The following is a 26,922-nucleotide window of genomic DNA, read 5'->3' on the forward strand; positions in this document are numbered from 1 at the left end:
CTACTCGAGCAAAAAACGCCATCGCCTGTCTTTAAATACGGACTGCAGAATTTCTCTCCGTTAGCACACTCGTGATTCAAAGCGCCCTGATAAAAACGCATCTTAAAGCTTCCCATGGAACAAAATGAACTTTCTGAAGGCGTTGTGGATTATTTGGCCTAGTGCTGAGCTTGGGATGTGCTTTTTGCTAGAGGTAAAACTATTGGGCAAGAGCTCAAAGCCTGTGCTTGTCTCAAGGTAATGTGTAGAATAGAAAGAGTGGAGTGAGGCACACCAGGATTGACGCACACCACCGCTGCTCTTCCCGTGTGAAGTCAGAGTGAAGCTGGCTGATCTGTGGCTGTTGAATAACAAACAGCTCTTGAGAAGATCAAGTCCAACTTCCATGCCAGGGCTCCATCGCGTGCTTGGCAGCGGGGCCGTGCTGGTGTGTGGGCTTTGGGCAAGAGAAACCTCAGGCTGCAAGTGGAAACAACCCAGCGAGAGCAGCAGGCGCCTCGCGCTGTTCCGCCGGGAGAGGACTGGGAACGAGGAGCTCAGTTCTGTCTCCAAGTCAACGATCCTGTGCTCAGTGCCTGTGGTTGTGTAATCTGGCGTGGGGCTGCACTTTGGGTACGCTGGTCCCAAATCCACCCCCCAGGGGAGCTGCTGGTGATTCACCCCTCTGCACCATAATTCCTGACGCTTTTCTGATCGCTGTCCTTACTGTGTCCTTGCTCCACGGGCTGCCAATCCAGTCTGATTGGAAGAAAAGAGCTTTCAAGCAGTTTTAAAAGTTTGCCAATTTCCTACGCCAATGCATTAATCCCGCATCAGGACTTAGTGGCTCATTTCTTTTCTCTGTTGCTCTAAGAGTGAACCAGAAGACACAAAAAATTAGCAAAAGGAATTTAGTTAGCTGTAGAAATGTGATAAATGACCAGTAATTTGACTGTGAGCGAAAGCATTCCTTGTATGCAGTTTTCAGTTCACAGTTTGTAAAACAGAGTGTGTTTGTCTGTTTAGAAAATCTGCTCTTTTTGTTAAGAACTGGCAGGATCCTTAATCCTCTGTCTTTCCAAGACAGTGCAAATACTGATTTAAAAGTCTATATCTAAATAAAGTTGTTTGCATATATTAACACTAGATATCTTTTTCACATATGGTTCAGCATAAAACTCCCAAGTCTGTACGGAGAATGTGAAGCTTTGTATGCCCTTTTATTTTTTTCTTTTGAATGAATGACTGAAAATAAGGATTAAAGCAAGTTCTGCAGGTACCCTCCAAGTCCTTGTTTTGCAGTATGAATGGAGCCAGGGCATTGATTTCTGAACTCTTGGCCCCTGTGAAGCCGTCCTGCATTTCTTAGCATGAACATGCTTCAGTCCTGCTGCCTGCTTTTCTCCTGGTGGCTCCAAGCTCCTCATGTGCTCCATATTCTTGGTCTCAGATATTGCAGTGTTTGTGACAACGCACCACTCTGCAGTGAGAGGAAATGAATGTTAGGTGCTGCCTGTGAGGCAGGAATCAGGAACCCTCTGCTAGCAAAAGGTTTTTGCCTTTCTGCTCTAGAGAGTGGAGTGTGAACAGGTTTGTCTTAGACACTTATCTTCCTTAACTTGGCTTGAATGGAATGAGCAGGCTCTCCAGCAAGGAGGCCTTTTCCCTAGGATGTGTGTTACCAACGTTAGTGGAGATGATAAAACAAGACACTCATCTTTCTCTCTGAATTTGTTCTCCACTTCATTATTCAGTTTTACATTTTTATGTCACTTCCAGTTCTCTTATCATGGTGAAATCTTTCAGAGTGGATAAAAGCTGAAGGCTACAAGCAGAAACCAGAATTTTTCAGCTGCCTTTGCTATCAAGCTGCAAACATCAGTCAGAAGCCCAGTGTTTATTTTGCTTTTGTTACCATTCCTGTATGAAAAAAAATGTACATAAAAGGGCTGTTTGCTGACTTGCAGTAATTGGGAGAACACAAAGAGCTGAGTGCAGGGATTCAGAAGGAAGAGAAACAGAGTTCAGTCTTGAGTCATGGAAAACGCTTTTCCCAATCCAGGTTTTTTTGCATGCATCTCTCCCCATGGTGGTTTCAGGTCTCTTCACAGAGTCCACCCACAAGCATCTGTGCTTAACCTGTTGGAGTATTCCCTAAACATTCCCTCCTGGAATAGATTTTCTCTTCTTTTACCTGCCTGCCCTTGCTGGGAAGATAGATCTGAGAAACTGGGAATCAGCTTGGAAAGTTTCGTGTGAATTTGAATTTTCAGGGTGCTTTGAAAAGCAGAGAGCAGAGGTTTGCTCTCAATAATAGAGCTGGAATTACAATCCCATGGGAGTAGGGGCAGAGTCAGAGGAAGTGATGGACCAATGTTTGTAGGTGTTCTGTCAGGACCAAAATATTTTCCACAGGATTCAGACTGGAAACTTAAGTTTCCTAGAAATATTCCCGGGGAGAAGAAGTGTGAGTGATTAATCTGTTTGCAATAAGGATAGGAACCAAAGTTTACCCCCTGCTTCATGGGGTGATGCCTGCTCAGGAAGAACACCTAATTTCCATGGTTCTTTTGTGGCCACTTTCTGCCTGGAACTGTTTGGAGCCTGTTTTGAAGCTGTGCAGAAGAGCATGCTTGCGTCATCCAGAAAATGCAGTGAGTCAGTGGAGTCCTGAGGGAGCTGTAACGGCTCAAACAGAAACTTGGAGAATGAAATGGGGATGGATTTAAAGATACAGCATTTGTGACTGCTGCTCTGTTTAGACATGGTCTGCGTTCATCAGAGGCATTGGTGAGGAAGGGGTTCAGAGAGGACTTTGCTGTTATAAAATACAAGTGGAGCTTTATGAGTGATCCACCTGGGACAGGGTGTGGGACTGGAAGAGGGTGTTAAGCAAGTTCTCCTTGTCATTATACTCAGTAATTTGGTATTCAGGGAATCTCCATGAATTCTTCATTGATAAGTGTATTTTGGTATGTTAATGAATAACTTATGGGGATGGACAGGAAGGAAGGTGGGGGCAGCCTCTTGGTTTGGCCCTCACTCCTCCTTTTTCCTTAACGTTTTCAACCGCCTTCAGATTTGGGATGGTTTCCACAGCATTACGAGCTGTGTGTTGCTGCAGTACAGCTGTGTTGGGATTGCTCTTGGCCCAGCACATCTGGCCCAGGAGATGCCCCAGGTCCTGTCACGGAACCCAGTGGTTTGTAAGGACGTGCCCAGGTCCTCACTGGGCTGTGTCACCATCATGGGGAGGTTTGCTGCCACAGGATGCTGCTCTTTCTCTTTGTGTCCACCCACAGCTAGACAAAGTGGGATCCCTCCTTCCTCCAAACCCAGCAGTGAGCCACAGCAGGACATTTCAGAGATTAGAACTCTCCTTAAAATGCTTTCAGTAGATGAATAGTTAAGGTCTGTCATGATACTGTTGGTGTGTTGGTTGTTTTATTTGAAAGCTTTCAGGGGTGTGAACCACTCTAGTGTTTGGGTGCCTCATACCCACAGATGAAATCATCTTTATGGTCTGTTTCTAGAGGGAAAAAGCACAAAGACAAGAAGGAATAGTGGCCTAGCAGTGAAGTCAAAGACAGTGTCTTGTGCTTATACATTTCTTATTGGTTCTGCTTCAGAATCGAGAGCTCGTTTTCCTCATTTAGCAGACCAGCAGTACGAGGCTGTTCCTCCCAGCAGATGTAGTAGAACACAGTAAAAAATCCTGAAAAATCTCCCTCCAGGTTGGCTCTTTCCTGCTGGGACAGAGTAACTCGAGGTGCTGAACTTACTTGGTTTATCTGAGCAGGGCAGGGTAAGAGGCATCAAAGCGAGCTGGCCCTTTACAGGTAAGATGAACCTCCAGAGTGACTTTTCTGTAAATAAAAGAACGAGTTTCTAGAGAGCCAATAATGAAGAAAAATGAGAAAACTTGGCTTTTCCCATTCATTTGGGGTTTTTTTGAGCAGGGGCAGCTCAGTCCCTGGGCTCCCTCAGAGCTATTCTGACACTTTATTGTCAAGAATATAAAAGCATTTTGTGACTGTAATGTGTATGCACCTCAGCACTACAGTTTAGCTGTTTTATTCAGACCAGGAAAGCTTCATTAGTTCATGCAGATTGAAGAGTGATATGGTCCCCAGCCATACTAATGCAAATTGATGACTCATTTATATCTTTAGAGTTGAATTTAAATTTCTATAAAATTTTAGGCTTAGGCAAGTAATTGCATTGCAGTTTTGTGGCTTCTGTGAAAAATCTATATTTTTTTTTTTTTACACCTAAGGCCGTATTTCAAACCTGTGACCTCATTCCCATAAAGCAAAGCTATTTCATTACATCATAGCTGTGCAATTTGCCTTCTGATAACTGGCATATACGTTTATGTTGGATCCATTAAATACTTGTCCACCTAAAAAGCTGGCAGGCATTAACGTGTTAGCATGTAAATATTAATTTAAAAAAATTAGAAATTGGTATTCTTCTGGCCTTCTTGCTGGCAGTTTTGTTGAAAACAAATGAATTGCAGTTTTCCCTTCCATCATCACCATCCTTCTTGGTTTCCAGAAAAAAATGATTAATGAGCTTTAGCCTTTGCAGCTGCAACATTTGATTGCAGTCTGACTTCACTAGTGATGAATAAGGAAATATTTCTGCAGTTAATTGGATGTTATCAAATCCATAGCAGGTGACTAAGACCGTACTCAGATGTAGTTGTTGCAATGAGCAGGATCTTGGAGGGCAGGTTTCCCTCTGTGACACTTTACCCCTTTGTATAGTGATACCAGTTCACACTTTATATCAAATAAATACTTGAGGGGCTTAGTGTCCAAGATTTGCTCCATTCCCTTTGCTTTGAGGCACTGAGGTTCCCCTGCTGCTCTGATTAAAGTTGAGTTTCAGGTAAGTTGGATGGATTTAGGGTGGGAAAGGATCAACATGTATTTGAAACAATACAATGTGTCAGTCTCATACAAGATGCCCATTTATAGGCTCCATTTATAAATGTCAAATATTTTAGCTTAGTATTTATCCTTAGCAATGGTCAACCATCTTTGAATCCCCCTGAGTTCCAGCACTAGTGCTCTGGGCTGAAATGACTTAAAACACATATTTTGTGGCTCTGCAGCTTTAAATTGCCCTTTTTTTTTTTTTTCCCCTTCTCCGAGCCTCTTCTGTCACCTCTATTTTGCCAGCAAGTCTTGTGAAAGCAGCATCCCTTGTGATTCAGATCAAATGACTGTCTGGCAGCAGGACAGGACCCTCCTGTGGGGAGCAATCCAAGGCCAGACCCCCACCCTGGACCCCTCACTGCTTGGGGAGAGGATGCTCTGTCCATGGGATTGAGCAAACCTTCCTCCCAGCACACTGGGAGAGGGGAGCACCAACATTAACAGGAATATTTTCTTGGCACAGTCAGCTTGGGAGCTGTGGAGTTAAATTCCTTCCTCAAGCTTTGCCCCCTTGCTAACACCTCCAACACACTGATTATTCATGTTAAAAACAAAAACAACAAAGGGATAATTGCCCAAATTTTGTAAAATGGCTATTTCTGCACATTCAGCCTCAGATGGCGTTTGACCCTTAATACAGATGGTTTCACTTAATGTATTTTGTTTAAACAATCCTCGTTCCTGGAAGTGGTTTCAGAATAGGCTGTTCCTCATTGCTGTTCATGTTTGCTTTTTCTTATGATATTATAAGAAGCTTGAAGAGAGTGGATTCAGAAAAGGGCGGTAATCAGTGTTCACAGGCATTTGTGGAAGCTTTTGTATTTTCCAATTAATACGACGTTGACTCCTCGAGCTTTCAAGACTGAAGTGGTTTGGAGTACTTCTGTCCTCAGGCTGTCGAGCTCCCTTGTGTTATTATTCTGTCTGTGCTAAGAGACCCCAGGGAGTCCCAGCACATTTCTGTGGAACAGCTTTTCATCTGGGATACCTCTTTTCCTCCCAGGATAGACTTCTTGGTGCTCCACCACACAGAAACCTCCTTTCTCTTGGATGCAAACAAAGTGTTTCTGTGCAAGGGGAGAAAAAATTGTCTGTTGTGCTTGGAACTATCTCCTTTTCATGTCTGTTAGAATTTCTGCATGTGCAGACATTTCACAGGTGGTGCAGGGTGTGTTGGTGACACTGAGCACACCCTGGGCGAGCTGTGAAAAGCCTCCCTCAAATTCAGCGTCAGGAATCTTAAAATCCTGCCCTGTGCCACAGCCACGAGAAGCAGCCCCTCTTGATGGAAAGAATGTGAGTGCCCTTGCAGTACATGGGAAATGTGGTTTCTAAGCTGGAAGTTGGTGTGTTGGGCGTGTTACTGAATGTTTCACATTCGTGTAGTACCTTCTAGTGGTGGGTCCCAAGGCCTGATTTTTAGTTTGAAGGTTTGTAGTAGTTACATTTGGAAAAAGAAATTGAGATGCCAAGTCAGGTAATTGTTTATCCACAGTGATTGGTGAAATCTAAAGAAGAGTTGGAAATAAAATTATGGCATGTCTGTTCATATGATGAAGCAGAATAGTTAATTTTCCCTTATTTTATTTCTTTATTTTTCCTGAAATTATTTTTTTCTTAAAATCCAGGCCCTGTTTGAGGGGTTGACAGTGTAAGCAAAAGTGACCCAAGCTATCATCCTGTCTTTCCTAAACAATAACCTGCTAATCCTCCCAGTGACCTTGTGATGTCCAGTAGAATTAAAAAATGAGAGATCACATGGTCTCTGAGGTTTCTCCATTTTATTAATGATGTGTTACATGGCTTAAAATCCTTTTGTGTCACCTCCTCAATATCCTCTATTGTCCATGCAATGCCATTGCTCCATCCCCCTTGAGTCCAGGGCTGCTGAAGGTTTCTAGTCCTGATTCTTTCTATGGCTGTTCCTCTGCTTTAAGATTAATTTTAAAATAGGTTCTCCTGGCACCCTGACTGCTGTATGTGTGGGAGGGAGGATTAGGAGAACACAGCAGCCCTTTCACCACCTGAAAATCCTCTGGTCACTGTGAACTTGCAAAGGCTGAGCTGAACCAAGGAAAGGAGGAAACCAGGACGTGTGGCCTAACAAAAACCGGTTCGTTGACTTTTGCTCTGGGTATTCCCACCTGATGTCAGCTCAAACCAGAGCCTTCCTTCTCCAATGTTCCAGGCTGCTTTTGTTAGTTTATTGTTTTTTGGTCTTTATTCTTGTAGTAATCCAATATGACATCTCTGACTTGGCTGGGCAAGCAGAGGAGTTTGCATACCACTGGCTTGAGACTGCCAATGGTTGGCAATCAATGAGAAATCAATGAGAATTGCCAGTTTGGACTGGCAATCAATGAGAAATAGGAAGAGCTGTGAGTTAAATTACAGAGTTGTGGTATCTTGTGTCTGGAACTCCATGGAACAACCCCAGAATCAGGAGAGGCTTAGAGTGGAGCTGCAGAGGAATTTGTTACTCCAGAAGGTTTCTCACCAAGCTGTGTTTCCTGGTACTGTATTGCAGCCCTGCTGCATATCTGGGTATCTGTCAGCTCTCTAGGAATTTGAGGCATTGCATTCCCTAGATCTAGATTGGAGTGCAGCCAGTTCCTCGAGGCTGGATGAAGTACTCCCATTTCAGGTGGAAGCACGTCTCCCAGCACGGAATAACTGTGGTCTGTTTGAGGGTCTCTGAATGATTGATGAAGTCCATCTACAGCTGGTCCAGTTCTATATCCACATTTATTTCTTTGGGATTTGTTTGAAGCTCTCTCAGTAGGAGAGGTTGGTAAGATTAAGCTGTTTATACAACTTGTCAATACAGATGGTTTACTCAGTATTCTGAATTAAGCAACAGCTCTGCTGGCCCCCTCATGATGCCAGCACTATTAATTGTGTGAACATACACTGGTGAGACTCTTCACATCCTTGAACCGGGTCACCACATGGTTGTGTGAGAACCAGTGCCAGCAGGAGGGAGAAGATGGGAAAGGTGGGATTCAGACACTTTGTGTTTAGATGGGGTTAATTGGCTGAAGACCCTCACTCTGTGTCAGCAGGATTTCTTCCCAACTCATCTCAGTGTTTGTCTGTGCACTTTCCTGCTTCCTGCCCTGCTGCTCCATTGTCCAAGTTTTCAGAGCAGTCACAGGTATTTTCGTTTTGTGTTTGTTTGTTTAAATATTTGTGCACATCATCAAGATCCTCTTCTCTCTTTGAACAGTGAAGTGACTCAGCTGAGCCTGACATGAAAGAAGTGTCTAGCTCAGCCTTTGGAGCAGGGTGGGATGGCTTGGAGGGTGCCAGTGGTTGTTATTCCTTGATACTTGGCACTTCTCCCTATTTTCTCTCTGGTGTGTGGGCAGACAGAATCAGCTGAAAACCTCAAGACCACATGTAACATATCTGCTCTGGGAATGGCTCTGATTAATGATGGGCAGGTAAAGAGAGAGTGAATACAGAGGATCTTTTGGGGTTACTGGAGATCAGTAGCACTGATTTCTTTTTTACTCCTTCCTTTATCTTTCCACTTTCTGCCTGGAAAGGCAGAAAACATGCAGAGGAATTGCACAGTCTTGTGCCATTTTCTAAATCTGTAGTCAGATATGACATGCATGATTAAGCATACCAAAAAACCTCATCCTGAAAGAGCTTAGCTTAATTTTCCCCTTACAAATTCAGCATCAGTCTTTTGCTTTGTCTTAATGGTGCAACCTAGGCAGAATGTTCCCTAACATTTCAAAAATATTCCAAATTAAAATGCTTCTTTCAATGCCTTTTTATGTTTAGGAATTGGAAAAGGGTGTTCAGCCTTTGTGAGAGTTTAGCACTTGAACTGCATCTGTCTATGCTCAGCAGTGCATGAGTGAATTAGAGATCCTTTTCCTGCATCCCTTCTCCAGCTGGACCAGGACAGAGGTGTATATATACATTTTGCTTTTGTCTTTCCTCATGGTGAAGTAGCTTATTTCTGTCTGAAGTTTCATCCTGTTGGCCCCAGCCTTCACAGGAAAAAATACTGGTCTTGCCTTTACGTCATAGTCCCAGCAGGACTCTCAAAACTTCTTAGATTGTGTCCTGACAACAAAATGAAATGTTGAAGTGTTTGGAGGGAACCATTGCTGCGGGCAGTTCTAATTAACTGGAAGCTTTTCCTTTCTAGGAGCATATATTTACTTTCTTACACTGGGAATAATAAGCAATTAGTGCTATGGAGCACCAGGCACTTACCTGCACATCTGAGAGAGGCTGAGAGTAGATCCTGAGGGTGGATAAGTAGAGTAATTCAAATCAAGTGACTGTAGATGGCTTTATATAGTGGGTTTTGTGCTTATATGGATGCTTTTTTATTTCTATAGTTACAAAGGCCTTCTACTACTTTCTCAAAATAATATGTATTCCCCTGTGGATGAATTAGTGACGTCTGGAATTCCTGAGCAGAAGGCACTGGAGTTTGGGGCTTTGGGTTGGGTTTTTGAGTTTTTTTTTTTTCCTTGGTTTAAAAAAAATATTTAATTTCAAAGAAGAGAAAAAAAGCACACTCATTGCAGTGTCAAAATATCTGTATGTTGGAAAGGTTTCTGCCCACTGATATTGATATTGTTCAAAGGCACTAACTGTCTAGGATTAGATGCCTAGAGAAAAATTATCTCTGCAATTGAATTTATCCTATTCTCTTGTGGCTTTGTGCGTGTTACTTGAATTTTTCTGCATTTCAGTAAATTAGGATAATCTTTGCTGAATTCAGTGCTGAAAAAGCTTAGGTGAGTACAGAAATGATGTATGGCTGGGAAGGGAACCTTCACCTGCCCTGAAATGGCTGTGAAAATGTTAATACTGCCAGGAGACCTCCTTTGTGTGATCAGCTTCAGGGCAAAGGAATTGAACTGCTCCCAGGTTTGATGGATTATTTGTTTATTTGTGCGTCATTATTTGTGCTCTGCGTGGCTTTTATCCCTTTGCTTTTCCAGTCCTTTGGTGATTCCCACCTGTGGCAGCAGCAGGACACATCCACAGATCCCAGCCCCAGTCTAAACTCTCCAGCCAGGAGAGAAAATACAGCACAACCGCTTGGCCTGGGTGGGGAGAACCAGCGGGAGAAAGGAGCTCCAGCTGCTCCCATCCCTGTCTCATAAATGCCTATTATAAACTTGGCTTTTCGCAAGATGCGTGCTATATGATTAATAACTTTGTGGTAAGGATATAAGTTCCTATTTCTGCTGTTAGCAAAGAAAATTAGGCATAGTGGTAGTATTGATAAAGAAGACTCTGCTATTGACACACCAACTATCAGCATCTCCCATCTGAAGAAAGCACGGACCAAGGCCCAAACTGGAGGTGATGATGAAGGTGATGATGAAGACACAGCCCAGAAACACCCAGCTCTAAAAAGGCAAACTCAAGGAGGAGCCATGCAAAACAGTCCCTGGAATATGGAAACTAGTTTATGGAAAAATATGAATTTTCAACAGACTGATACAATAGAAAGGGCATTTAAATGTGAAATAGCAGTTTGTGGACTTGGCTAAATGCCAAGTCACACGGCCGGCCGTACTTTGCTTTTTTTTCCTTATCTCCTAATTGTCTTATCTTTTGTTAAATCTCGTTTTTCACACCTGGAATGCCATAGCTGATGCACAGGAGGTTTTCCACGTTGGCCCAGGGGCTCAGGACAGGTCGGTGTTCCCGCAGAGGGCCAGGCATGGATCAGGAGTGTGTTTCCAGCCAGCCCTGGATAAACCTCTCCTCCTCCATGTTCCTCCTAATCCCCGCTGGGTCTCATGCGGCAGTGGTTCAGTAATACTTGTTTTCTTTTCTTCGTCTCCCCTTTCAGCCCCTCCTCATGTGTAATTTGATCTCCGAGGCCTGCTCTTCTGCTTTGGCAGATTTTGCAGCTCTTGAATGGAAGAAATTAACCACTTAGTGACTGCCAGGACTAACCCCTGTTCACTGGTCCCTCTGCCTCTTCCTGCGGTTGTGCTTAGAGTGAGACAAGAAAAGCCAACAAAGTCATCAATTCTGAGCTCCCCGTTTTAACCTCTTCTCTTACCTTTACTTTTCCATCTGCATTTCCCTGCCTTTTCATTTAAAAGAAATACGGAAATGCTCCCACTCAAGCTCTGAGTCAGTATTTGGCAAAGACACTTCTCTAAAATTTGTTTGCTGATCCTTTCCAAGCATGTATGTTTTCTGATTGTGTCCTGGCTGTCTGTGATTCCTCCCTTCCCTGGGCTGGCAGAAAATACTGAACTTCAGCAGGATCCCTAAACTGATGGAATTCTACCTAATGCACAGGAACTTCCAGTCCCTGCTGCTTCTTTCGCAACATTAATAAACTGCCTGGACGATGGAAGTTCAGTCATTAATAGTCAGCAGGAATTTATGCAATTTTTGTGTCTTTAAGGTATGCTGCTATTTTTTCTCTATTCTGAAAAGTGCAAAAAGCTGCTTTTTTCCCCCTCCTTTTTTTCTTTTCTTTGCCTGCAGATGTTTCAAAAAGCATTCAGTGGAAGAGGCCCAAAACCTTTTCAGTGATGGGTGATGAGCCCCTTTGGACTTGAATTTAACCTTGCAGGCTTCAAATGATAATACTCCAAGCAATTCCCTGTGGAGCTCATGACCCGTCTCATGTTTTTACATGAGTACAGTGAATACAGATCACCATTGCAGGAATTTAGTAGTTTGTAAAGACATATCACCACTAAAAGAATTTAGTAGTACCTTCTGCCTTGTTACTACCTTAAAAAAATAAGGATTCTGCTCTGTTGCTTGAAAGGAATTTCAAATAGTTGAACATTCCATCTCTGAAATCCCACCACTTCCCAGCCATCTCCTTCACTCATGAAAATTGCAAATAACAAACATCTGTTAAATCAAGGAGAAAAACCAACAAATGCACATGCTTTATTGCAAAATCCTTGGCTTTTCCATTGATGTGTACAGTGGACTCTTTGTAACCTGGCTTTTCTTGGTTTTTTGAAGTTTCTACTGATGAGAGTGGAACTTAGTAAGTCCAAGTACCAGAAGTGTTTAATATCTCCCTGTAAGTGCAGATACCTCTCTGTGCTCTTGCAGGGCTATTCTAGCTGTGCTGGATGGTGACTGAAGGAAGAAAAACACTCTTTGCCCTCAGGTGCTAACTTGCCTTTGTTCAAATTCATGTGTGGTTTTATTTTAATTTTATTTACAGTAATAACCTATTGTAGAATGGTCAGAGTAGTAGCAAGAGGCTTTTGTTTTTAACACACTGTTTTAACTAGCTGTTGTAAACATGTCAGCTGGATCTGGAGAAGAGCTTAAACAGGAAGGTAGAAAAAATGGTTTGTGTGTGAATTGGAAAAGGAGAGGCAGAGGTTTCTACATAAAAAGATGGAAGAGAGACATTGGCAGCACTGGTGGAGGGGTTCCAAGTTAGGGCAGTGGTGGAGAAAGGCTGGCATTTACACACACCTCTGGCACAAAGGTTCATCTGGGCAGAGTGGTAAAACCACTGCAGCCCTGTTTATCTGGGTGTGCATTCATTCCTAATGCCAGTGGTATTATGGATTTCTAGAGCTCACCAAATAAGTGGTAGCTGTAGATCCCTCAGATCCTGGTCGCTTGGGCTTTCTCCTGTGGTGTGTGAACACACTTAGAGATTTTACCAGGCTGATGTAGAGCACATTCTGTGTGAAAATACCAGCAAGGACTTTTCTCACTCTCTTCTCATTACATGGTAGATATTACAAATAAATCCCACATGTCATTGCCTTCTTGTATAGTGCTGTCATAGCCACGGAAGTGAGGAACCTTGGAGTAACCTGGAAGACTTGTTTTCACTTGTCCTTTGGAGTTGCTACAAGGTGTCTGAACAATCACTTGAGACTAAGAAGTGATGGACTCAGGAGACAGTTGTTTAAATCTGAGCTGGCTTTTAACTGGCTGGGCGTGGGACGTGCACTCACCTCCAACCCTGCCAACCTTGGGCTCACCTTCTGCCATGCTTTCTTTGGCAGAAAGAATTTCTCTACCATAAAAAAACTCTCATGACTCAATGTGCTTGGCTCACTGAAGTTGTTGTATTCACTGCAAACAGCTCTACAAGACTCCACCAGAGTTGTGCTGCACGTGCCAAGAAGGTAGAGTTGAGTAACCAGCATTTGAAAGCTGCTAGTCCTCTCTATCTGATAGACAGCACTGTCTTCCCAAACGTTTGGCACTTTGTGTCTAAGAGTGGATGAAGTTGTTTAACGATGGAGGATCTGAAAATCCAAAGGAAAACTGGAACCTGACAGACAGAGCAGGACTAACCCCCAGAAAACAGGGAATGCTGCATTTGCTGTCGGATCAAAGCCCAGCTTTGTTACAGCTGCATCTATAGCACATGCTGTGGTCATTCATGGATTTCAACATAGGTTTCTTTGATTATTTGCATGTACACATACACATACACTTTTTTTAAATCAGGTAACAGTGTTAGGATGTGTTATTCCAGTGTGTGAAAAATGCCATCAGAAGAGAGCTGTGTGGCATGGGAGTGTTCTGTGGCATGGATATATTTTTAATCCTAAAGACAGTGACCTGTGAATGCCCCAAATCACATGTAATCTTAGCCACTTACTAAGAAAAAGGCATCTTATAAATGACATGATTCTACATTTTGCTCCAGAGACAAAAAAACTGTTTTACAGCTGGCAATGAATTAGTCTTTATCACCTGTGGGAAAATTCTCAACTGCATTTATAGAAGAGAAAGATAAGGCACAGGTAACTTTACCTGTAAGCAAGAATTTGCTCTTTCTGTGGCAGGCTTCTTTACTCCTCTGCTTTAACCACTAGCTCGTGATACTTCTGTTTCAAGTGACTTTTTTCCATCCCATATCAGCTGAATGTGCCTATCAAAAAATGCCCAGACTTTGGGACTGGAAACTCTGTTAACTTTCCATGTTTCAGAAGAGGATCTTAAAATTAAGCTCAGATTTTAAATGGGTGACAAACACTCAAGCTGTTTTTAACGGTATCGCAACAAAATTCACTCCAGCTGCTAATATGTGAGATCATGCCAAAACTCACTTTCTGTTCATGGAGTCCAGTCCTTTCACTGCTGCTGTTGTGTGTGTGTGTGTGATCATTCTCTTTTGGACAAAAATCTGTCCTCAAGTTCTAGGTAGCATTAAAAGCGTAAAGAATAAATATCTGTCTGCTAGAAGCAGCTCAAACAAAGGCCGTTGGCTAAATAGGTTTATGCTCTTGTAGGAGCACGAACAATAAAGGCTAATGGATACTGGATTGCATTAATGAGAGCAGAGCCAGCAGGTCGAGGGAAGTGATTATTTCCCTCTTTTTGGCTCTTGTGAAGCCACATCTGGAGCTCCTTCCCCTGCAGCAGATGCCGAGACCCTGGAGGGAGCCTGGCGGGGGCTGGAGCCAGCGTTGCCCCCAGGGCCGAGGGAGAGAGGGGATGGAAGGGGTCCCAGAGCTTTCATAACCACCCAACTGGTGGCTGGAAAGACTCTTCCTCAGTGGTGCACAGCAAAAGGAGGAGAAGCAACACCTAAAACTTGCAACAAGGGAAAGCTGGGTAGGTATGAGAGGATAAAAAGTGTTTAACTGCCCAGCAGACTCGGTTAAAGTTTAGCTGCATAGAGCCTGGAAAATCCTGATGCAGGGAGATAGCCTCCCTCAGAGCAGGAGCTGGAACTGGAGCCCTTCTGAGCCTGCTCCCAACCAAATTGTTTTGCCGTTCTGCAGCAGAGAGCCTGAGTTGAAGGTTGCATCAGTCACTGTAGTCCAGAAATCTGCAAATATTTCATGACTGATCTTGTTCTAAGATGTGTATATGACAAACAAATGTGAGAGGGATTAATAGCTGACTGCAGTAAGAGTGGCAGAGGTTGTGTGACACTACCAGTAAGGCTTTTATTTCTGTATCACAAGTTAATTTCATGGCATTCAGGAATGGCAGAGGGTATTTGCTCAAAGTATTTACAGCCCAGTTTGCCATGACACAAAAGAGGAAACGTTGAAGGATGATGTTTGTAGCCCAGGGACCACACAAGCGTGTCTGCCTGGAAGCGTAAAGGGAATTAATTTGTTTATCTACAGAGGAAGCTATCCCGGATAGCTCTTTGTGTTTAACTCCCCAAGTGGATGTGTTTCTCCTACAGTGAGGTTCTTCTGCAAGGGGGTTAATTTAATTTGAGATGAGGCATTCTTCTTGGGGAATAGGAACCCCAGGAGTTCATCAGAAATGTAATCCGCATTAATTCTGCTGGCACTCATTGTATTAACCTTAATTGTCGTGGCTGGGTGGTGTTCATGGGGGGGCAGCCTTTGTAATGAAGGGAATGCTTTGGGGATTCTGTGTTCCTACAGCTGCAGGAGAAGTGGGATAGGGATGAGGATGCTCATCTCATGGAAAAGAAGTTGTGTGCAGGGTGCTTGGTCTGCTCTTAAAACCTCCTTTCATCCCAGTTCCCTAAACATGACACTGGGCTGAAATATGTGAGGACTGAGCTCCTCCTGTGATTTATGTAACCTTTCTCCTCCAGATCTGTGTTTAACTACTTTTTTTTTTTCCTGTTTTTTTTTTTTTCCTCTCCCCCAGTGCAGTTGCACACAAGCTCCCCGTTAGGCAGGCAAGGAACAAGTAGATAGGTGTTGGTTTGTCTTAAAACTCTGGTGCTTCCACAAAATAGAAATTCTCCAGAAGTGGAGAGAGAATGGGATAGAGTGGGGAAAACTGTATTGTTGTTTTCCCAATGGCCATGCAGGCTGCCAGCAGTGGGGATGGGAGCCTCAGCTCTTTGCTGAACTATCTGAATCGAGGAAATGTTGAAGTTCTGTACCTGCTTTCTGGTGTATTAAATGGGGAATATCCATGTTTATGTTTTCTGAGAAAAAGGTGAGAGCACTTTGAACATCACACTGTTCTTAGTGTTATTTCTTTGCTAGAAATGTGACTTGAGGTATTAAAAAAAAAAAAAAAGAAAAAGAAAAAAAGGCAAACACTCTTATTGCAGTTCAGTGTGGGTTGAGAGATCAAGGATTTTTTTTCCCAGCTGTCTTTCATGTTTTCACCCCATGGAACAGAAGACTGAGGCAAAGTGATGCTGTAAAATAATGTTTAAAGAGTCTGAGCAATGTTTGCTGTTTCGGAGGCACAGACCTCAGATGCTGGAAGCATGCAGAGTTTCCCCTAAAGTATTCAATGTTTGAAAACGTTGGGAGGGCAAAAGAGCACAAGCACTAGTCAGAAACCATGCCAAAATAAACTGTCAGATGTGAAGGCAAGTTTTCAGGGACAAAAACAAAGATATGCTGCTCTGTTGACTCCATGTGTGACACACCGAGGGCTGCACACATTGTGGTGTGGTTTATGCTGGGATCAGCTTCCCAGGCCGTTTTCCCCAAGCTCAGTGGTGTTCTGCACCCCTAATGAACTCTGCCCCTTTGAGCACCTCTTGCTCCAAGCAGCAAAAGCACCCCAAGCTTTTGGAGGTGAAAGGGTATTTCTGAGTGGAAATAATGCAGTTGTGTACATACCTAATATGCTATCTCCTTTAGAGAGAGACATAAGTAGGAAGGTAGATAGATAATATATATTATAACAAAAACGATGCTTGTTTAAATGGAACACACACAATAATGCCAGAAAACACTATAAAAATGCATAAGCAGAGAGCATTTATTGGTGTGTAGCCTTGAGAAACACGCAGGGAAAGGGCACAGTTTGCAGGGAAAAAAGACTCCTAGACAGTGGGAGAGTGAAAACTTTCGGACCCTCGTGCCGGAGGAGCAGCAGTACCCACGTTACCCGAAACCTGAATCCCCTGAATTAGCGCAGAGACGCTGAGACAAGGCTCCCCGGGCAGAGCTGCAGCTCCCCCGCCGTTTTCACGCCGGGTTACAAAGGGGCATCGCTGTGGGGCTGCGTGTCCCGGCCGCCGGGAGCAGCCCCTCTCCGGGAGCTCCGAAAAGCGCTGTGCCGCCTCCGCGGAGCCCCGGGCGGCACGGAGCGCCTACAGCCCCGCCTTGTCTCCGCTTCCCCGAGCCTTTCGGGCTCCCCGCGGCGCTGCGAGAGGCGCGGCCAGGAGGAGGTTAAGGAGCGAGGGCGTTGCTCGGTGCCTGATGTCACGGAGGCCGGCGGCGGAGTGAGGGGCCCTTTGTTGGCAGCCGAGCCCCAGCAGCGCCCGGCGGCTGCCGCGCACGGCCGGCACCGCTGACTCTGCCCAACTTGGTTGGCTTTTTTTTTTTTTTTCTTTTCTTACTGCTTTTATTATTTTTTTTTCTTTTATTTCCCGCCTTCCTCCCTTTCCCTTCCTCTCTCTCCCGCCAAAAGAGTTGGGGAAGGAGGGAAGATGGCTGGAGTTAACTCCCCGGGAGAGGAGGTGCGCGGCCCCTGCATTTTCCGCCTCTCGGGCTCGCCCTTGTAAATGCTTTTCGGAGCGCTGGATTTCGTCGAGTTTTCTTGGATATTTTGTTTTAGGCTTCTCCTGGATACGTTGTTTTAGTTCTCCTGGACTTTTTTTAGACTTTTACCGGATCTTTGTAGACTTTTTGTTTTAGACTTCTAACGGATAATTCCACATAGAAGAAGCCGAAGGAGGAGGAGGAGGGGGAAGGGAAAACAAACAGCCGAAGCCAAACTCTAACAAATGAAAATGTTGGAGATTTGCTTGAAATTGGTGGGTTGCAAATCGAAGAAGGGGCTTTCCTCCTCCTCCAGCTGCTACCTGGAAGGTGAGTACCCACAGGGACCGGGGTTGGGAAGTGCTCCCGGGGGACACAGCCCGATCCCATCACCACCATCCCACATCCCACATGGAGTTTTAGCTGGGGCCACCTTGGGGGATGTTTGGGGGATGTTTGGAGCTGGCCAGGTTCGGGCTGGGCTTTGCCGTGAAGAAGCGAGCGGTGTCGGCGGCGTGCGGCCCCAGGTGCCTTCCATGAATGCGGTTCCAGAGGGAGCGCGGCTCTACCATTTATGGTTGTAAAATGTCAAGTGATCTTATTGCCGAGCCCATAAACAAATCCCTATCTTCAGGCTTCGGCTTTATAAATTTTTTTTTTTCTTCCGGGAGGCGGGGAGGAATCTTCCTTATTTTGGACGTGAAAAAACCCAACTCCATACTCAAGAAGAAAATTCAGATGAGTGCATGGGTGAAATATTTTCAGCGTGCGTTAATACGTAACCCTTCGGTCCATTTTGGTTATCCCCTTTCTAAGCGTGCTTTCCGCAGGCATTCGTTTAACTGAATTTTCTTGCATGTTTGCTTTTAAAAAGTGATTTCTGAGTCACACCCTGGTTACTTATAGACAGTGAGATGTTAAACATATGGACTGGTTTGGATGGAAGGCTTGGGCGACAGAGGCACCGTGCTGAGCAGGGGGGACTTTGGGCTGAGGTCCTCTTTGGTGTGACCTCGAGTAAGATTTTCACCCCGACGTGGCTTCACACCCGTGTGTAGAACAGCGCTGTGCTCCCTCTGTTCAGCCTCTTCGCTGCCTTCCAGCGCTGTGGCCATCCCACAAGCTGCTTCAACTTCTTTTGTGTTGCTGGAGGTTGTTTCAGTGAAAATAATCCTCCTGCCAGGAGGACTGTGCTAACTCATCAAATCAGAGGCACGAAAGGCGGCAGCTGATTTCCAGGGGCCTATCGCAAGTCGTCGTTGCTCAACTCTCAAATATTCAGTGCAAGAAACGGCCCTCGGAAATTCATGGGTTAGGAATCTCAGAATCTACAAATGGCTGCTCGTGGCAAACTCCCTTGAAGAAGTTTTGGATCATGAGGCTGTATTTATTGGATTCGCATTCAGTGACTCTGAGGAATTTTCTGTTCTTTAAAATCAAAGAATAGTTTCCAGAGGACTTTTTCTGCTTATTTAAAGTTTCAGAAACCAAGTGGTGGGCAGATGCATGAATAATTTTGATGTTTTTATGTGACTGATTTCTTCTGCGATCTTTTAAGTATACAAAACCTCTGTCTGCATCCCCTGCCTTTGGTATTGCTCAGGGTGTGTGTGGAGAAGGAGCCCCAAGCTGTGCTGGGCCTCCTGTCTGTGCTGCTGGATCTTTCAACACAGCCCTGGGAGAACAGGCAGAGCACCGGGGGCCTCATTTCCCTCGGCAGAAATGAATGCTGAAGGATGATGTTACAAGGGTGTTGCCCTGACTCTTTTTGCAAGTTTTCTCTTTTGTGTTCATTACAGCCACTCCCCCCCTCCCCAGTTTGCAATGCAGTTTCATAATTGGATTAGGGCATAGTTTGACTTGGCTGTATAGGCAGTATGAGTTAAGAGTGTTGGACACAATTAATATTGTAGTATTTCCACCTTCTGCTTTCCTGAGACTGTGGTTGCATATTTGGTTTTTTATGGTGGCATGGGAAATGCATGCTGAGACAACTTTTACTGCATCCCTCAAGGTAGCTCAGTCTCACTTCTCAGCTCAGTGTGGGGCAAACCCAAAGCCATTGTCAGACTGGATGTTAAAGGTACAAATGTGGCATCTGCAACCTTAATGTGGCAGTCGGGACATAGCCAGCCCAGAACCCCCATAATTGATTGGAGAACTCCTAGGAGCAGGGTGAAATACTCATCTGAGGAAAAAGAAGTTTAAAAAAGCAGAATTTTCTGTTACTCCTTTCTAAAGCTGAATGTATTCCTGGGCAGCTTTCTTATAAACATGATTTTGAGGTTGAAATCAAACAATGGTGGTGGCTTGTCCCAAACTCCTGAATTCCAAGAGCACAAGTGAAATCCATTTACTTGTGTTACCATTAAGAATGTAACAGGTTTTTACATACAGATGTGTTATTTTAAACTTGGCAGATCATGAGAAGGGGGCAGGGTTGTGTCAAGGGTCAGAAACTCCAGATCATTGCTCCTGGATCCCTGTGAACAGCCTGTGATGGCCAGTGCATTTCCATGCACATCCCTCAGCCTCTGTGAAGCTTCTGAAAGAATTAATGAGATGATGGTGGTATCACTGGAGGATTTAACTCTGCTGTTGTTGTTTTAGTTGTATGGAAAGCTGAAATTTACTATAATAGATTAAGAAATCTTAAGCATAACTCCTTAAAGGCTGAAAGCTCCATTAGGTGCTTGGAAAACCAGTTGCAGCCAGGAGGATAGATGAAATTTTACTTCATTCCTTTTTTTTGTATTCATACATTACCAGAAATAATTCAGCTCTTGGTTGATGAATAGCATGGGATATAACAAAATCAAGTCTGTTTGTTGTGTTTTTAAACACACTTTTGGAGAATATTGTGTGAGTCTGGATTTGGTGTCAGGCACATGTGCAGGTGTGTGTGTCCTTTGACCAAGTAATCAGAAACGTGGTTTTCTTTTCATGGTGGTCCCTTCTGAAAGGCCTTTATGCTCTGTTAGTTTGCAGGAACGAGGGTTGTTTGCAGATGCTCTGTGTGTGGTGTGGAGGGCTGGCAGGTGCTGTGGCCCATGTCCCTGTGCTGCTGTGCCAGGGCAGACTGTCCTGCTCCCTGGAAAAGCTGAAATCTCCTCTTAACTTGATCAAAAATGAGTTCAAACTTCTGACAATGACTGAGTTTCCGTATTGATGTTTGAGCTGGGCATTTCTTTGCCCTCATTTCTATTCCCACTAGTAAATATTATTTTAAAATGTGACAGATTTGAATTTCTCGCATCTGCTTTCTCCTTTCTGCCTTTGCCAAAGTGAGTAATTCCTCACCCACTTCACACCAAGAAAGGGTAAAGAGTAGAAGGGAAGAGGCACAGTGAGCATTGCTGCCAATCTGATCAGGAAAACAGAACGTGTCCATGTCCCAAATAGGGGCTGAAATAGTCTTGCTGCCTTTTTGGGCTTGGCTCTACCACTGAAAGGCAGAAGCCTTGTTTAAAACCTGTCAGTGTTCTCTGTGAAGTTTGAAAAAAAAAAAAAAAACCAAACAAAAACAACAACCATTGTGGGGACACTGGTTAAGTCCTTTTGTTTTCTAACAGAAAAAACTCCTGTCCTGCCATCTGTCAGATTGTCTTCCCCCCCAATTTATTTATTGTTTTAGCTTTATTTATTTTTTTTTTAGCTTGTCCTCTTGCAGCTAAAGCCTAGGGAGGAGTGACAGCCTGTACCCATTGCGCTGTTCCTGGAGAGAGATTTTTGTAATGCACTTGGGCATGTATTAAGCCAGACCTAAATTGGCAGCACAGTGACTCATCTGCCCCAGTGTCACTGGGATCAGCAAGGAGGGCTTTGATCACCCTGTTAGGGAGAGCAAATGATTTAACCTGGAGCTGCTGCCTCCCTTCTGTTTGTTTCTTCTCTTCTTGGCTATTTTCTGCCCTTCACCTCATGGCCTCTTATCTACCACACCTCAGCAGAGTTCTTGCTGTTATCCACATTTCTGGCTTTGTAGTGGCTTCCTAGTTATGTGTGTTCCAGTGGTTCTTATTTGTTCCATCCTTGTTAAAATCTGGTTGATGTGCTTGCTACAGTTTCCTATGGGATGTGGTGAGGAAAAGGATTATGGTTTCACAGGAAAAAATTGTAACTGTTATCAGGCCTAAAAGAGATCATCCACAAATATGCCTGTCCTTCCCTGAGCAGTCTGTGGGGCTGCTTAGTAAAACAAGGGAATATAACAGTAAATCTTGATGATTCTTGCTTGGTGCTTTCCCTGCCCAGGGCTCAGAATCGGGCAGATTTCCCTACTTCTGCTCCTTCAGTGAGGAAACAAAACCAAAAGCTGTAAAAATGAAGTTGTCAGAAATACTGAAGTGTCATTGAAGTTCACTTAAGTCTAGTTGCTCTTCTCCCTTCCTCTCCCAGAGGTTATTGTCTAAGGTCAGGCAGAACTTAGTGGCAGATTTGGGAGTAAAGTTCAAATTTCTGCCATGCCCACTGTTCCTGTTCCACTCCATCCATCTACAGCTGTGATTAGCTGGCTGAAGATGGTGTTTGCCATGTCACTAAGGGATTATGAGTGGAATAAACTCAGTGAATGAGCTCAGGTAGAACCTACAGGTCTGTGTAAAAATGAACGTGGACAAATACCCAACAAAACAACCCACAAACAAACCAACAAAACAAAGAGCCAACAGTAAAAGCCCTGAAATTATGGAATAATCTCTTGGAGGAGTGGGAGAGGCTGCATCACCAGAGGTGCTCAGACAAGATCCCACACTGCAATTGACTGTGAGGGTCTGTGTGAGCCTGGACAATGCAGAAGGAGCCATGGATGCCCTTGTTCTTGGGGTTCAGTATTGGAGATTCCTGGTGGCCATGTGGAGGGAGCGCTGCAGAAGGAAGGTGCCTTGCTGGGAGGGGTAATAGGGCAGCACAGCTAGGGAGACTGGTCCAGCTCAGAGGAGTGGGGCTGGATCAGTTTCTGCACTACTTTCATCTTTGTGTATAAGTACACAATGCTTAGAGAGTGGCATTTATCCTCATGCTCGCTCTAAGAAGGTGGGCTTCCCAAATATCAGCCAGGAGCAGGAAAACCAGCAGTTGCCATTGTTGCAGAAGGGTCTGTGAGCTGGGCTTTGCAGTGGGTAACAGGAGAGGCTGAGCCTGATCTCACTAGAGGGATGAGTCTGAAATAAAACATAAATCTTTCCTTATTTTTTGGAAAGATCTGATTTACAGGTTCTTCCATTTTATATTTAAATCCATATTCCATCAGGCATAGGGAATCTGTGAGGGCCACTAAGGAAAAAGACTGAAACAGAGAGGCAGCTGCTTTGTCATATGTGCTCAGAGTTGGAAACATTTGAAAGTATTAAATCTACATTGCTATTCTGCCATTTATCATAGTTTCTTCCAGGGGGAAAAGAAGAGTACAGGGAATGTAGGGAAAGGAGAAGGCTTAGGTGGCATGTGCTGTGCCTCCAAAGAGATTACTAGACGTGTTCTGCATTCCCTTGCTCTACAAACCTTGTGGAAAAAATGCCAGCACAGTTTGTAAGCCCACAGGATGTTTGTTTTGTAGGGAGACAGGAGGTCTCCTCCTTCCCTTGGGACTGCCTCGTGGTCAGCTATGGAGGAGCCAAGAGTAATTCTGTGCTCCTGCCTGTTTTCCAGCCCTTCCCTTACATTGTCAGGGAAATTTGCTTGCGTTGATCTAGACCAGAATTGTTCATATCTGAGAAGTTCTCACACAGCCCCTAACAGCGATTCATGGCTTTGTATGAACAGTAATGAGCAGGAGATAGTTACACTTACGAAACCTTTTAGTGTGCAAGCATAAATACCTTCTGCTAAAAACTTAATTTAGGGGGGAAATGATGACATTCTTACTGCCTCAAAATACAAGCTGCTGTTGTCTTATTTCAAAGTCTGCATTGCTTTAATTAAGAGTCATCATTTAGTTGATGTTAGTGAAGAAGTGAATTACAGTGCTGCTTTAGGACTCCTATCAGGAACCCAGGTGTTATCCAGAGCACGGTATGATCAGAGTAATAAATTGCAGCCTTGCTGGGATGCAGCACAAGACAAAGTGGATGTGTGGAAGGAACGACAGCACAGTGATAACAGATTGAATTACGCTCACTTCCTGCCCCATCAGCGTGCCAGGATGGCCTCCTGTAGGTACAGCAGCCAGGCTGATTTATTAGGAGGAATCTGGCCCACTGAAGATCTCAGCAGTGCTGTAAAATTGCAGTTAAAACCAGCAGTAGGAGGTGAAGAAGCTGTGTGTTGAAAAAGGCCCTCAATATGTAGGAACAGCAACATCTAATTCCTGCTCTGAAGGACTGGAATGTCTGGGCAGATTTGCTGGAGAATCGCTCAGAGGGATAAACGCTGCTGACAGCCGGCTGTACGTGGCTCCCAGATGGACATGTCCTGTCTGCTTCTCTCGCTTCATGGTTTTGTGTCCTCAGTCTGCTGACAGTCTCCTCTTGGGGCCCAGATCTTTAAAAGTGTTTTTTGTCACGGTCTATCAAGCTTTTGCTACACTCGGGTCACCACAGTTCTGCTCTTTCCTTTACGCTCTTCTCCATGTTGACTCAGGGCCTCATCCTCCCTTTCTGGACACTTCAGACTTCATTCACCACCTTCCCCGCCCCAGTTCTTAACTTGGGGTTCCTACATTCTGGAAAAACCAGCCCCATTCAGCCCAAGAGTTGTGTCTGGCATCTTTCCATCGTGCTCTCCTGCACAGCACGTTCACACACAGTCTGCACCTCTGTTGGGGTGCCTGTGGCTGCACAGCAGGGTCAAACTGGGAGAGGCAGAGGCTAGGAGCATCCTCTGATTCCACTGGGAGACTGGTGTGGTTTTCCAGCTTAGCAAATTCTCGTGTGTGTGTTTTAACAGCCCTTGCTCTTGCTGGTCCTTGGTTTTGCAGGCATTATCACTGAGTCAGTGTCTGTAGGAATGTCATGGAGCAAAACCAGCCTTCCCCACCTCCCGTACCGCAGCTCGTGGGTGTTGCTGGCAGCTGGCACGGTGTTGTCTCACAGCTGAATCGAGGCACATACCTTGGCATCTGTGTGCAGTGAGTCAGTCGCAGCCTCGCCACGGCCTGGGCATGAGGCATTCTTGTGGAGTGCTTGGCTTTGCTCCCACATCCCCATCCCTGTCTGTGCCTGAGCTATCCTCTGCTGAGGCTGCAAGGGAGGCTCCTTGGATTTCCTGCCTTCCTGTCAAATCAGTGCCCCGTGTGGGAGGCATTTTCCTTCCTAACAGAGGTTATGGTCCATCCCACGGAGCAGCGAGTGCTGGTTTGCCCCGTATCTGAGGGAGAGCATCACAGCATTGCTGCTTGCTGAGGTTGTGTCTGCCACGTGCAGCTCTGCTGTCTGTCTGTTCCAGGTGTTCACTGATGGTTTAAACTCCTTGGAGTATCTCCCGTCACTGCAGTGCCCTGTGTTTGATAAGGGAGCTTAATGGGCTTGACAGGATCAAAGCATTTTCATGGTAAAATGATTATAGCTTAATTTCTGAAAGTGGGTTTTCTGTTTCTTTTCTCATTGTCACTCTTGAGGGAAACCCAGGCTATAAAAATATATTCTCCTGCAAGACACAGGAAGAGGAAGCCAAGATGTCAAGGTGCTTTAAAATAACCACCCAACACACTACCACTTTTTCTGACTGTGGAATCATTTAGGAAGTGGAATTATTTAGCTGCTCTGATTCACTATGGAAATACATCTCGCTGCAGTTACAGTTTGGCTAGGAAAACAGGCCCAGTGGAGTCTGTATTTGCTATTTTGCTCACATATATCATATACATTTTCCAACAAATACACTGGTATTCATATACATAAATAACCACCCAGAGAGCCTTTACCATGGTCACCTGACCAAGGATGCCAGATTGTCTTTGGGTAAATAGAGGCCACCACTACTATTTACACTTTCACTATCAAAGATAACAGATAATATTGGAAAATAATATGTATTGTTAGGATTTGTAGGGTTGAATTCTGGGGAGTTGGTGGGGATTTTGGGAATGTATTTTGGACACATCTCCATCCTCACTGAACTTCCGTGCCTTTTCTGGTGTCAATTGCATGAGGTTTACTAGCACAGCTTATACTGAATTTCCAGGCCAAGCAAACAGTAGTGTTAAAACAATGTTTTGATGGGCTTGCATCTGTATAGCAGCACAATGCTACTGAGTGTTGCAGGTGTAAAAAGAGAACCGTGCTCCCAGGTGAGCTGACAGTCTGGGAGACACTTGGGATGGGATTTCTCTGTCCAAAGCCGTGTGTGTGCAGAGGAGGGGCTCAGCAGACATGGGCTGATGCTGTGTGATGTGAAGGGCAGTTCCATGGCGCAAGGGGCTGCTGTGACAGTGCCATGTTTCCTGTCCCCAGAGCCGCACTGACGCAATGGTTTGTGTGCAACGCTGTGACCTCGCTCAACAAACTCATCCAGATGGAGAATGACCCTTCAAAATACAACAGTTTCACAACTTATTGTCCAGGCTCTGTGCCAGTAGTCAGGCATGGCGCTGCCAGCACATCTGGGGGTAGCATGTTAAAGAATGAGGGGGCACAATTATCTGGAACATTTCTGCTCCAAATTCTACCGTCATACTCCAAAGTGAAGGAACTTACAGGAATAACTGTAATAATTTCCTTGATGTATTGGGACTTGCCTGATACTTACTGAATATTACATGCCTGATGTGCTGGGGTGTACAAAAAGTTTCGGAGGTTGGTTTTTTCCTCACCTGTAAAGCTGAGTTTTCAGGAATCTCTGTCTTTGGAGGTGTCTCAGGGTTCTTAAAAAATGTAGGAGTATGCTCAACACTGCTCTAGTTTGAGAGTGATGGGCAGGAGAGAGGGCAACAAAAAAGACACTGCCTTGTCATTGAATAAGAGGAGAAATGATTAAAAATATTGTGAAGAGCAGAAAGATCTAACTCCTTCTTAAATACCATGTCTTATAAATCTTGCCCTGCTTGGCTCCATTTGCTGCACGTTCTGGCCATTTCATTTATAGGATAATTAGGGGATTTAGCTTTTAAAGGTCCTGGGTTTGTTTTCAAATCTAACCATTCCAGCAGTTAGGTATGAGCCAAAGGATTTACAGGCAGCAAACAGCCTACGTGAGCTGCATTTACTGGAGGGATGGAGAGGGGCTTTCCCTTTCCTGCATTTCCTGAGAGGCAGGAGCTGGGAAGGGCTCTGGGAAGGCTGGGGACAGCTCTGGGATAAGAGTGTCCTGCCTGTGTGGCAGGAGATCTGCATTAAGGCACTGTCCATATCTGTCCTCTGACGCACGAGGAGCACACGTGTCATGAAACAATTCAACTTAGATAGTCCGAGTGCGTGGGTTGGCCAGATGTCTTTTAGCAGCCAAAATGAACCTGCTTTTTCCTTTGTCTCCCTCTCTCTCCTCCAGAAGCCCTTCAGAGACCGGTAGTGTCAGACTTTGAGCCGCAGGGTCTGAGCGAAGCAGCTCGCTGGAACTCCAAGGAAAACCTTCTCTCCTGCCCTAGTGAAAATGACCCCCATCTCTTCGTTGCACTGTATGATTTTGTGGCAAGTGGGGACAACACTCTCAGCATAACAAAAGGTAAGGTCGTT

At 44.7% G+C, this 26,922-nt stretch overlaps 1 protein-coding gene across 2 annotated transcripts in view; it reads left to right on the forward strand.

Moving 5' to 3' along the window:
* Window positions 1-26,922, forward strand: part of ABL1 (ABL proto-oncogene 1, non-receptor tyrosine kinase) — a 78,441-nt gene that overhangs the window by 28,698 nt on the left and 22,821 nt on the right. Inside the window, exons 1-2 of one of the 2 annotated variants that reach the window (XM_066332772.1) lie at window positions 17,061-17,644; window positions 26,738-26,911. In XM_066332772.1, coding sequence (XP_066188869.1) covers window positions 17,560-17,644; window positions 26,738-26,911 — 259 coding nt within the window. In that variant the 5' untranslated portion in view covers window positions 17,061-17,559. Of the gene's footprint in view, window positions 1-17,060; window positions 17,645-26,737; window positions 26,912-26,922 lie in introns of those variants that run through there. The other variant, XM_066332771.1, reaches the window with a different exon arrangement.

The sequence above is a fragment of the Sylvia atricapilla genome, chromosome 19 (genome assembly GCF_009819655.1).
Source record: "Sylvia atricapilla isolate bSylAtr1 chromosome 19, bSylAtr1.pri, whole genome shotgun sequence".
NCBI lineage: Eukaryota > Metazoa > Chordata > Aves > Passeriformes > Sylviidae > Sylvia > Sylvia atricapilla.